Consider the following 13,088-nt stretch of genomic DNA (forward strand, 5'->3'; position numbering starts at 1 on the left):
GTTTGGGATCAGCCCGCATCGTGGCCTACTTTTTGCAGGGAACCAAGTGTGCACGGGCTTTTTCAAACTGTTCCTTGTTCGTACAGCTTTGGGAGTGTCGGTCCAGTTACTTTTACCTTGCTGCATACCGAGAACGAAATTGTAACATTGAATGGAAAGCGTACATCATGCACAAATTTACCCATCCACCACTGTTTACTCGCAACGTCCACCACCGGAAACGTTGCCCTCTGTGGATGCGACGTTTTTCGTGCGTGGAAACTAATTTGGGCATTGCGGGTATGGAAGCGTTATTGCGCAATCGGGAGAAGAAAAAAATGCCATTCGGTGGTTGGGACAGGAGCAGCCTTGTTTGCCAAGATGATGCCCGCTCTTTGTTGTGCGGTGGTTGTGCCTGCATGTGCAGCCAGGGGGGCGAGTGGAGGACACGGCAGGAGCGCACGATGGGGCCGTATGCTGTTTCCATGTGAGGAGTGTGCACCACTGGTGCATGCCGAGTTTGGATGAGGAAACATTTGACTGCAGCTGGCTCCCGCTTGGCCCCCCCGCACACCGGTGTTGGAGCGCTCATGCAGGGCTGGGGGTGGCCATCAGAGTCTGCACGCGTGTTTTATTCGTGAAGTGCTTGTGCCCAGCGAGCAGCGCAGCGTTGTGAAAATAAAGCTTAGGTGGGAACGAGAGAGCACTGCCCTCATTGTTAATGAGACGCATTTGCATAAACGGCCACTCTTGGTGAGAGCCCTTCAAACTCTAGTCAGAAGTGAGCGCTACGCATGCTTAGCTCAATTGAAAATCGATGCTTGCAGGAAATGGGAGAGTGGTAATAATGAGTGCAAGATGCGGCTCTTGCTCACCCGATGGGTGCTCATTTTAGTGCGAGCAGGCCGTGCTAAGCAGGCAGACATTCGACCACCCAGTGGAAAGACATTGCGCAGGTGGCTGTGACACTGGCCATAGTGCGAGGCTGTGTTTCCTGCCCTTGGTCAAGCGTGCCGTTGCAGCCGCGTTGGGAGACTGACCTCGTTGTCAGCACCGTTGCATTCTGGGGACAGGGGGGAAATGAGGAAATCCAGCGGCCAAGTCAAACGAAGCGACTCTGCTACTCTTGGCTTCACTGCTTTGCACGGATGCGTTGGTTGGCGTACATTTGTTTTGAGGGGCCATAGGAAAATGGGGAGGCCCGAGGGCCTTTTATAATTACCGTGAAGAAAAAGTGTGGCACTTCCTGGAAATATTTTATAATGTAAATAAATTATGAATTTATCATGGAACTATTATATATTTACACGGGGTGTTGTATCGATAAATGAAAATTTTTTCCTGGGCTGTTTTGTTTGCGTTCCAACTTCACACCGAGGTCGCATTTTGGGATTCATTTTGTTTGATACTGGGAACAATGACAGTACTTACCTGTTTTATTCAGAAAATAAATAAGGACAATTGTAACCTATGGGAAAATGGCAGCAAATGTGGACGTGCAAGCTGATCTTGAAATGACGATGCCACGTAGGGTATGCAGAGCGAAACGTGCGATGCCAGAAGCAAATTTGGCAGAAGATCAAAGACCTTTTTCCGTCCCTAGTTGTTTACGATAGGTGCAAATAGTTGCATAACAGCTGATACCAGTCTTAATAAAACATTCCCACGGTTCATCGTCGCCAATAAACGTTGGGTTTGTTTCCTCATCTGCTTTCACATCGTACAAAAATGTGTTGATCAGTGTGCCATTTTTAATTTTCAGTTACACTGGCCGTTCTTTAAATTTTGCTGCATTAAGAATTAGAGAGAAGACATTGGGTGGCAAACAAGCTCAAATGCTCGTGCTACACAGCATTTGTCTTTACTAACAAGGACGTTTTTTTGGGAGGGGTGTGATATTTATGCCGTCGTCCGAGTAAAAGAAACGTAATCTTTTAGTCATTCCAGCGGTTGGCATCGATGTCAAAACAAACAAAAAAATCTCGAAAATACTTAGGTCCTCATTTTTCAAAGTTGCCGCCATCAGTGTTGGTACACTTCTGCAGCCTATCAACGCAGGTGTCAAAGACAGCTTCCCTCATCTTGTCATCGATGGCGGTGAAGTTTGCCTGAATCCATCTGGGGAGGGTCTCAAGATTGGCTGCTCGGCCGCTGCAGTCGTCGCATGTCCCCACACGAAAAATTTGTCGCAGGGCGTGAGGTTGGGAGAGTGCGGAGCACAGAGCGTCGACGCCAAACGTCGCTCCATCCACCGGTTTGAAAAGTTGGCGTCAAGCCAACGGCGGATTTTTAGCGGCAAAGTGGGCTGGTGCTCCGTCCTGCTGAAAAATGAAGACCTCTTTCTGCGTGTGGTATTTCACACGCTTGGACAAAGAATCCTCTTTGAGGTAGGATTTGGCTGTGACAGTGCCGTGGAAAAGGAAAAAAAAAACGGCCCCATCACCCCTCCCGGAATCGACTGCCCTTGCGGTCAAAAAATGTTCTTGACCGACCAACAATGCATGCATTGGCCCATCCAAGTGGAATGCTGCCTCGTCGCTGAAGACACGGAACTGCAGGCGTCCAGGGTCTGCTGCGTCGCCATCCGCCAGTCTCTGGCAGTTTATAAGGCCCGAGACCTTTCCCCTTCAAGGCATGACTGGTGGTTGCCGCTGGTGTTCTGAACATAAGCTTCGCAGGCCTGCACGATAAGCGTGGGTCGGCACGAGCCGTACGCTGACACCCTTTTTTGTTCTGCACTTCTCATTCTATGTGTCCGTTCACTTCCAACGAATTCCGCCAGCGAAGCGCTTTCCAGAAAAGTAGCTTGGGGGCCGCCCTTTCTTGAACAAAATGCACGCACGGTGGTGCGAAGCTGCCTTTTCTGTGGCAGTAAGAGCTCTCATCACAGCACTGCACGTCACAGACACTCACACAATTTCACAAGTAAAACGAGAACAGACAAACAAGGACAAAGAAAAAATTGCAAAGCTGATTTTGCAGAGCGGGTCTGCCTGGATAACCGGGCCGTGGGATGACCTGGCAAAGCTAGCAGACGGCAGAAAATGTGAAAGCAGATGAACTGTGGGAATATTTTATTATGGCGCGTATCAGCTGTTATGCAGCTATTTGTGGTTGTCGTGAACTAGGGACGAAAAAAGGTCTTTGATATTCAGCCAGATTTGTTTCCCGCATCACGCATTTTGTTCTGCATGCCCCAGGTGGCACCGTCGCTCCAAGATCAGCTCGCACGTCCACATTGGCCACCATTTTCCCATAGGTGAAAATCATTTATTTTCTGAATAAGCAGGCCAGAACCGCCGTTGTTCCTGGTGTCTAGCAAAGCAGACCACAAAGTGCGACCTTCATGTCAAGTTTGAGTGTTCATGGACAGCAGTTCACTCGTAAGAGAGAGGAGATAATAAAACTTCATTCTGTTGGCAACTGGAGTGCCTAGGTGTTGTCCAGAAGCCCCTGGGCTCTGGCAACGTTTTCGGCCAGTTGGAAAAAATTTGACGTCCATTTATGGATGTAGCCCCCTGTATATCGTTATCATAAGCACTATGTGGGTAATTATTATATTACAATAGGACTATAATTCAGCAAACTATATAAATAAAAATACATTTTTACTCAAATAACTCAATTCTGAATTCTGTGAAATTACTTCTAACCTTAATAAACTTTTTAATTGCAAATAAATGTACCATAGTGTACTGTAAATTTCAACAAGTTTCTTTTTAAACTTTTCATTAAATAAGTGGTTGGTGCTTTTTTGTATGAATAACACTTTGATGTTACCATTTGCCGGTATCCTAATAGATACAGAAAATTTTAATATAGCAATTCATTTTCCGTTTATCAATGTTACATTTAATATCTTCTTATTAGACATTTAAAATTATTTCTAAATTAATAGGTATCGTTAGGAGCTGATAAAATGGGTGCAATTATTCGAATATAAATGAGAATGAATGCTTATGTGGTTTTAACTTGGATGGTTAGAAGTGAAATAAAAATAAACGTTATAGTTTTAATGAATGCTATGATTTATATAATTTCTTATAAGTTGTATGTCAACTTCTATTTGATCCTTAATAGGATTCCCCTTTATGGGAGGACTTTATTTGAAAGATTTCACAGAGGAGACGCTGTGTGCATTTGTCGCATTGGTTCTCCATCCAGACGGGTTGAACCACGTTGTCCCTGAGCACTCCCGTGCAGACTACGCGATGCGGGTCGAAGACCACGTGCCAGGGAACTTCTCAGGCAAAGCAAAAGGAAGAGCTTCATTAATCAGCTGGAAGGGGCCCAACCGTTGTATGCAACTGACCACTATTGCGTAGGAGATGTTCTCCGTGCTCTAAATAAAGACATACCATATACGACACGTATTATGATATATTTAACAGGTTCAAACTCCTGTTGATACGTCGTTTTACTGGTAATTAAGATGGTATCAGCGGCTAAGGCGAGTGGTATTTCCGGAAAAAAATGCAGATTTGGCGGAAGCAACACCTGTAATCATATTAAACAGCATAGATGGAGATAAGTGGTTGAACAGAATTTTGAAAAAAAAAAAACAAGAAGAAAAATAGAAAAAAATTTTTCACAAAAATGATTTGCCAAAATCAAAAATATGCATCCCATACATCTCCCCCCGAAACTGAACCTAAACAAACAATAAAAAAAACAGAAAAGGGACATCGGAAATACATATAAAAAAATTGTGTAGTAGACCAACTCTGCAGTGCGCCTTCCATCTTGAAGGTAGTTCATGGCTATAATGGTATCTATTTACATCATTGGTGAAAAGAAACAAAAGGAAACTGAAAAAGAAAAAGGACAAAATAATCCTACGTCATTTACTACCCATTGCCATATTTGGCTGTAAAGAACTCTCGCCCTAGGCAAGCGACATAAGAATGCGACGCATCAGTGGACCATTTGGTGAATATCTGCAGTTGGCCTGGTTTAGTGGCTTGCTCTAGCTGCTGTCCATAGGTGCTGCTGCAGCCTGCTGCTCGCTCGCTCACTTGCAGCCTGGCTTAGTTTCGCTTCGGCGGGCCCCGTGACTTGACCGGGGAAATGTCGGGGACGGTTTTAATGCACCGCTGTGGCGTCCACGTGTGGTCTCGTGTGGAGGAGCAGCTGAATGTCCCTTGTCTTTGGTCGTGCTGTCCGAGCTCGTGCCAGTCAATTGGTGCCTGCAGAAGTTTGTTGCCAGTTTAGTATGCCCTCTAGAGACGCCAGGGCTTGGCGAGACTGCTAAGGGAATGGGTGATATCAACGAAGAAGTTACCTCGAATAATAACAATTTGTAGTGCCACACCACATGGTCACCTGAAAATTTTAAATTTAACAGTGTCCTTCTGAAGTTTAGGCTACCTATATAAAGGTTCTGATCTTTGTCCAAGTGGCTGCTGGTCTGCCGTGCTATTGAAGAGAGATGGCTAAGCGCATGCGTGGCTCGCTCCTAACCCTTTCAGACGCCGCTCGCTATTTCCCTCTACAAAATGTTTTGTCTTGTTTCTATGCTGTGTATCTCACCAAATAAGATGAACTGGCTGGTTACTGACCCAAACACAATCCTATTTTTTTTTACAGTCATGTACAGAATTGTGTACGTAGCGTCACAGAGGTCAGGAGCGTCAGGTAGCGCTGAATATTTCCACATACGCATATACTTGTGTGATATGCATTGTTTTGATATTTTTTAGGGCCGCAGGTCTTGACAAATCGAGGAGAAAGAGTTGAAAAAGATCAGCCGCTGAAGCCGTCGCGTGCGTCGTCATTTTGTTTATTTACGGTAGTAGTATTCTTACTAGCTGCCAGGTGGCCCTAAAGTTTTCATTGTTAGACAAATGATACAAAATTTTTCTAAACTAGTAAAAAAGCTGTTTTGGTATTTCATTTTGGAACAAAAACGCAGGATTGAGGTGCACACAGCTGTGCACAGTGTCTGAAAGGGTTAACTCTGTATCAGAAAGCAGGGGCCTCACAAAATGCTACAATGGCATGTCTTCTGTGTGCGTGTGTCTGTCTGCAGCTTGGAAGCTAACCTCTTGTGCTGGCAGCAGAAGTAACCGGGCCCCACAGGTCTGGCGCAGGTGAACACGGGGATGGAACATGAACACGGGAACATATCTGGGAGTGCTTGACGCAGGCCCTATGGCGCCAGTTGCAATGGACAGGCTCAGGTAACACACCCTCTCTGGGACTACCCGTACACGCACTCGCCCGCCCCGGTCAGTCTCTCGTGAAACCCAGTGTAAGTGGCGCAGAAAAAGTGCACAACACGAACGCTTTGTTGTGTACTGTGTTGCAGGCCAGTTCAAACCCTGCTTCCGGCACACAATTGCCATCGGGAGGTTCCCGTTATAACCCATTCCCATTTCACCCTTCCCGCTTGTTCCGTCCCGTTTCAACCCGGCGCAAAACGACCTTCCCGTTTCGCCCTTTCCCAATTGGCCCGTTCCTGTTTGAACCCGTTCCCATTTCAACCTTCCCGTTTGTTCCTTCCCATTTCAACCCGGGGCGAAAGAACCTTCCCGTTTCGTATTTTCCTATTAAGCCCGTTCCAGGAATAACATACCCAGTTTATGAAACGTTATAAAAAACATTTTCATATTGTTTTTCATTTATTTCCGTTTGTTCACAGCCGTTGCGATAGCATGCTCAGTACATCCAGAGTCCTTGACTGCTTTTCAAACCTGGGCTTCACTTTTTGAATCTAGTGACGACGATATTTGGTTACAATTTGTTATACCAATTAACAAAAAAACTCTTAAATTAACAAAGCCTAACGAACAAATGAACAATTAACAAATTAATAAACAAATCTTTTAAATTAACAAACAAGTCTTAAATTAACAAGCCAAAAAATAATAAAATCAAAAAGCCCAGAAAAGCGCCGCGGAAGCACAAATAAAAAATCGCAAAAACACTCTCACTTTGAAAGAAATCGTATTTGGTGGACTAACACATTTAATCGTTATAATAGCGCAAGTGTACATCAATGTCGAAAAGAAACAGATGAAAACTATAAAGGATAAAAAGATGTATAAAAATAAAGCAACCCCATGTATCTGGATACATATGCCACATCTGGCTATGAAAAATCGCACTCATGAGAATCGGCGAAAATTATAACCTTAGCTTAGCGTTTTAATGATTCTGTTTATTCCCGTCACTCTAGCGTACTCAATTTGCATAATAGGGCAAACCCTCAAAAACTTAAGCAGCGCAGGGTCGTCACTAGCCTAAATTTTCTTTACTACAGAAACTTAAAATTGTCGCGGGAATACTGCCTCCAAGGGCCTTTCAGACCTTCAGCGAGAAGACATCATAGTAAGACTATTAGGCAGCCAATCAGCTGAGTTACTATTCGAAAGTTCTCTTTGTTTCCTCGTGCAATTTCTTACTGGAATAAGTTAACTGAATGAACAGTGAACTCGGTATTGTTAGAAGAATTTTCCCCACGTATGGTAAATATGTGTTCTGGTTGAATCATCGTATTTTAAAATTGGAATACATTACGAATGAATATCCTTGCTCGGACCCCTTTGTGTCTATTACATATTTATGTCTTTTACTTAGTTGTGTGGGGCGTTTTTAAACTACGCCAACCAATACTGATGTGTTTTTATGTTCACTCCTGCATGAGCCCAACCAGGCCGTAAAGTATCAGTAAATAAATAAAAATGTCTGCCCATTATTCACGTAGGAAAAGCATTTGTAGCCAATTCTCAGATTTCTGCACATGTTCTTGCCTTTTTTAAAGTCTCTCCTACGTACATTTTTCATCTATAGATCTCTTGAACCCGAAGACAAAGCTACGCTCCAAACAAAGAGCATAAGAGCGGCTGATAAATAAATTTCAGCCGCACGTACGAACACCAACTGCAGAAAAATCCAATGCGTGCATTCCTCAAGATATTGGGTATCTTTATAGTACACTTTCGCCGCTACAAATTTTGTGTCAAGAGGGCAGGATCGGCTTAAGGCATTCGGAAACTTTTATCGGCCGGACATATCGGTCGATTCCGTAAAATTTGGTGCATACAAGTTTTTAGTGCATGACCCGTTGCTTGTAAGCACATTTTGGGGAACAGTTTCGAAGACGGTAATGCATATTTTCAGAAATTCAAATGGGTTGCAACGGTGCGGGTTCAAATGAGAAGGGCGCTTTGGGAGCGGGTTGTAACGGGAAGGGCGTTTTGGGAACGGGCTGAAACAGGAAGCGCCCAAACGGGAAGGTCGTGTCGGGAACGGGCGCACACGGGACAGGTCAAGCGGGAAGGACGTTTCGGGAATGGGTTCAAACGGGAAGGGGTCAAACGGGAATGGGTTCTTTCGGGCTTCACCCTTGCCATCAGCATAAGTATTTTGTTTACAAACGGTGGCTGTGTCATAAAAGTCATTCTCGTATTGATCTCCGCTGAAATGATGGGAGGGTGAAGCTTCCCAAATATTGGGGAAAGTGGTGTTGTAGAGGAGTGACAGCTTGACAATACTCGGTTTCCAAGAGTAATGACTGGTGCGGTCTTAACAAGTGCAAGAAACAAAACTCGGTTGTTTCTGGCTCATGATTCTTCTGGATGAACTGACCCAGTGAAACGCGTCAGGGCCACAGTTCTATCCTGCACTTTGGGCCGGCCATTTCACGGCCACTGTGTGATGGGACTGGGATGGCTTAGCAGCAGTGGCTTTCTGCTATTTATTCGTTCCGTGATGACTGCAGTTGGTAGTCATTTCTGTACTCAAATTCAGTCTTCCGATAAAACACTAGTTACAACCAGTTTCTGTATCGTAGAATTCCAATTATTTACGGCAGATGGAAATACTGTAATGTTCGCAACTGCACGGTGAACCAAGTAGTTATGACGAAGATCCAAGTAGTGATTATTGACCTCAGAGGCCAGTGGTAATAGTTTTTGTTCATAGCACAGCCATTTTCTGACTCCTCCTGGAGGAGAAGCCTGTGTGTTGAAGAGAAGCTGATGGGAATTCAGTGTCATTTCATTTGCAACAGCAACGAGGGAGAAGGCCCGAAAGCTGGTCGCAGCCGCCCTGATGGGACCCAGTTCCCTTTGCAAGCGGTGGGGTATACAGCGAACATTTCCGAAAGATTTATTTTTGAAGTTGCTGTAGGGATCAGTTTTGCTGTTTTTTTCTGTAATATCTACATTGGAGTGAAAGCTACAGAACTTTTCCAAGAAATTTGTGCTTGCAACAAAGTGTATTCTTGTGACAAATGGCACAGAAATTCCGACCAGCAGCTTCACTGTAAGATGTCACAAAGCAGGGCTCTAGATTGAGAATGGTGCAGTAGACTTGTTTGAAAATAACAGAGCTTCTCTCCAACTTGTGTTTTGAGTTGAGTTTTGCAGGCGGTTCATGTTTGAGAGGTTGCTGAAACAGTGTTCGGATGAAGCTAGTGGGCCATTTGAGCCTTTGTGAAATCTTGCTGATGTTGCTACCTATGACCAAACTGTGGGGAACATGGCTTCAGCTTGCCTAAAAATGCCGGTGGAGGCGGTATGGTTTTTTTTCCTTCTTTCTTGTGCCGTTGGTAACTGCTACCTGTGCTGCAGTTCTTTCGTTTCTCAAAAGCAGTTGTGGCAGCCGATTATCATTTTCCGTTTAATAAAAAGGAAGCATCGATCCCTGAAAGACCGTTGTCAAAATGTCGTATCTTCTTTTCGCATAAATTCTCAAAATAGCGGGCAATGTTCACTTCTTGGGTTTCGAAAGTTACGAGGCTAATATGCTAATTCCATTTGTGCCACTGTGACAGCGGAATACGAGAGAAGAGAGAATGCAGAGGATTGCTGCAAGAATGCAACACGAACGAAATGGGAGGCTTTTCGTAGTACAAGTACTTTGTCAAAAATTCTCAAACTCTATTATGATAAAAAAAGAAAGATTTCTATTGGTTCTCTGCAGAGGTGGGGTGGGTGGCATTGCTTTGAATTTTGAAAGACGTAGTTCACCAGTTCTATTCACCAGTTCTATTCACCAGTCGGTTTTGGTGGGAGTACCTTCTTAGAAGCAGTTTGCAAAATTGTTCCCTCTTGCTTCTATCTTGCTTTGCTGCAGATGCTTTTACAGGCCGGGCAGCTATGCTATAGAAGGGGCTCGCTGTATTCTTGTGCTATAGTGAACTGGAATACTTGGGTAGTGGAAAAAGCGCCGCCTTCTCCCCATAGCGCCCTTGAAGCCGTACATGTTAACCGCCGCGCGTGGCGCTGGTGTGCCCCGCCCAAGGAGATCCCGAGGCGGCGCGGCGCACCTTGCCACTATGCTGCTGTTGAGGGGTTCCACGTCAGTTTTGACGTTTCTTAAGCTCGGTCCAACTTTAAAAATTGTAAGTCCAATATACTCGCTCTAATGGTTACGTTTTCAGGTTGAAAAGGTGAAATTTCTTCGGACTCACGTTTATAGTCTTACGAACACGGGCTGATATTTCAGAACAGTCCGACGGGCTCAGGTTCATTTAATTAAATTTTGTCGGGTACGTGCGGGGCTCGGGCTTATATTTAAAAATTTGTCGGGTTCGGGCCGGGCTAGGAATTGTGGCTTGTGCAGTGCTGTAGCGTGATAAAATAAAAAAAAAACCGGAAATGTGCGTAAGTTGGCCTGCCTAACGCACCATGCTGTTTCCGCGGCTGACAAAATGTGACAGAAACATTAGCAAACAATGAAGAAACAGTATCCACACGCTAGCCTCGATCACTAAAGCACGACACACGCGGCCTGCATGGTTGGCCAAATGGGTTGAAAAAACGAACAAATAGTACATATATGCGCACGGCATAGCTGTACCTTTCTCATAAGAACCTTGCTACCTTAGTAACAGCATTCGCAAAGCTATTGCAACGCGCATTCGCCGCACCAGGGATGAATTTACACTGAAAATTGAAAATGAACGCTGCGGGTTGCGTTATTTATTTGCTTCCGCTCTCTGTTGTTTTGTGTGTTTTCTCACACGCGCTGCGTTTGCGCGCATTACCGGGACTCGTTTGGCGTTGCTCGCGCGCTCCGGCGAGTTGACGCTTTCGTGCGGTACTGATTCGTACCTGTTCTTGCTTCAAGTGCACCAAGCTTCTATTTCGCACTTCGCTATTTCTGTTTTGCACTTCTATTTCGCTTCTATTTCGACACACATGTGGTTTCGGTTTTGCTTGTCCCTTCATGTTCCTATAGTGTGCTGTAGTTGAGCGCTCCACACGTTCGTTGTACATGCGTGGGTGAGTGCACACATGTGGTAATTATTTACAGTATGGAAAGCGAACAATAAATAGATGACACAATGACATTATCTCCCCACTGTTGAGTCGGTGCACATGATCCTCGTAGGAAAACAACACCAGCTTGCCACTGCACATGATCTTCGTTTGGGAAATTGTAAAAGGAGCCTAGCAGGAACTACACTTTGTTTAAATGTTCTTGGTTATTTGTTTGAATTGTTTGTAACGTGGATGTAAATAATTAAATGTAAATAAGGTGTAATTATTTTATGTTTATCGGTGCAGAGTGTGCGAAACAGTATGCAGTTTTAAAATGATCGCGCAGTAAAATCGCGCAGTGGCTTGGTGCTTTTCTGAGAATTGTGGTCGCGAATCCTGTATTTGCACGCTTTCCGTTGACTGGACTGAAGTTTTAAGACATCTGTCATGTGTGCTTCGTGGGTACAATTTGGAAAAAAAACAACGTAAATGTTTGCGCACGCACGACGCTGTTTGCTGGGAATGCAGAACTTGATAGAAAAATCAGTAAAAAAAAGTGAAGAAAAAAAGCAGAAAGCCTTAAGCACCCCGTTCATTCCTCAGCTGACAAAACACGATAGAAAAAGCACCAAACAACGAAGATAAAAGTATCCGCACGGTAGCCTAGATTGAGAACAGCGTGCGCGGTCTGCTGGGTTGGCCAAATGTGATGAAAAAAGGAGCAAACAGTAAATACACAACGTAGGTACCTTTCTCATAAAAACTTTGGTACATTAACAGCATTCTCTACTATTTTGACACGAAAAAAGAACTGTAGCTCCTCGGAGACTGCCCGACGCGCGCCTGCCCACTGCTTTCCTAGGCGAAAAAGCGCTCGGGTGGGGCACGCGAGCGCCGCCTCGTGGGGTTGACACTAAGTGCCTGACTTGGAGGCGGCCGCTTTTTCCACTAGCCAAGTATTCTAGTTCACTGTACTTGTGCAGCACTTTGGGGGTGCGTGGTTATTATTTTTCTTTGCCCCATGAAAAGGATGATGATCGCAGTGAGTGCTGAAGGAGGAGAAGGGCCACGTTGCACGCATCTTTTCTGACGTTGTGCTGTGCGAGCAGAGACTACTGCATTTCAAGCAGAGGTCTGCAGTCCTGGTGCTGTGCAGTGCTCCCCTAAAAGCTGCGAAAAATAACAGCTGATGCATTGTGAGCACAGACACACACAGTTCACAGGTAGGCGGAGGAGATAAAGCGTGGCATGAGAGAGGCTCCATATTTACCCATAAATATGGGCCGACATAACTGTGCCAACTGTTAAGATGCAGCGCTCTTAAACCTGCACATCTCAGCAGCGTTTGGGGTTGTATGAAGTGAAACTTGTGCCACGTGATGGGCCTGAATGTATTCTTTTGCCACTGTGAGGGATGGTGCTCTGATACCTTGCTTGTAGCTACCCGCTTCAGCCGCAGCTCGCTATTGAAAAGTAGTTGCGCTCAACCCCGAAGCCATCATTCACCAGTAGAACCAATTACCTTGTGCCTTGTGTAGAAGTTTTGCTTTCCCGCGGTCCTAATCAGGTGTGCCTGGTGTGTGGGAGAAGGGACGGCCACTGAAAGGGAAGCAGGTTGGCTGGTTCCAGCTGCAGTCATTCTTGTGCAGTGCACGGTTGGAACCTTAACAGTGCAGAAAAATAAGGATTCTCTTTTCAGAGGGCACTGCTGTGGGTACAGCTATGATGCTTGGCCCAGATCTTTTATCTGCCTTAACACATCTCAGAGGGCTTCGGGGCCTCATTATTGTTTAACTGGGTTTTAAGGGACAATTAAGGGCCGACTATTAGGGTTGTGGTTGAGCTTTATTTTACAAGCTGTAGTGTGCCGTGCCAAACAGCTTAAGTGTAAAGGCATGT

The 13,088-nt window shown here is 45.0% G+C and overlaps 1 protein-coding gene across 7 annotated transcripts in view; it reads left to right on the forward strand.

Annotated features, from left to right (window-relative positions):
• Positions 1-13,088, forward strand: part of LOC144179475 (rho guanine nucleotide exchange factor 11-like) — a 207,175-nt gene that overhangs the window by 9,449 nt on the left and 184,638 nt on the right. For 5 of the 7 annotated variants that reach the window (XM_077707844.1, XM_077707846.1, XM_077707845.1 and 2 more), the window contains exon 2: positions 6,008-6,158. The exons of the other annotated variants lie outside the window; for them this stretch is intronic. In XM_077707844.1, the coding sequence (XP_077563970.1) occupies positions 6,088-6,158 (71 nt within the window). In that variant the 5' untranslated portion in view covers positions 6,008-6,087. The remainder of the gene's footprint in view (positions 1-6,007; positions 6,159-13,088) is intronic. 7 annotated transcript variants of the gene reach the window in all.

The sequence above is a fragment of the Haemaphysalis longicornis genome, unplaced genomic scaffold (genome assembly GCF_048455015.1).
Source record: "Haemaphysalis longicornis isolate Haplotype H1 unplaced genomic scaffold, Haemaphysalis longicornis Haplotype H1 scaffold_4, whole genome shotgun sequence".
NCBI classification, from domain to species: domain Eukaryota; kingdom Metazoa; phylum Arthropoda; class Arachnida; order Ixodida; family Ixodidae; genus Haemaphysalis; species Haemaphysalis longicornis.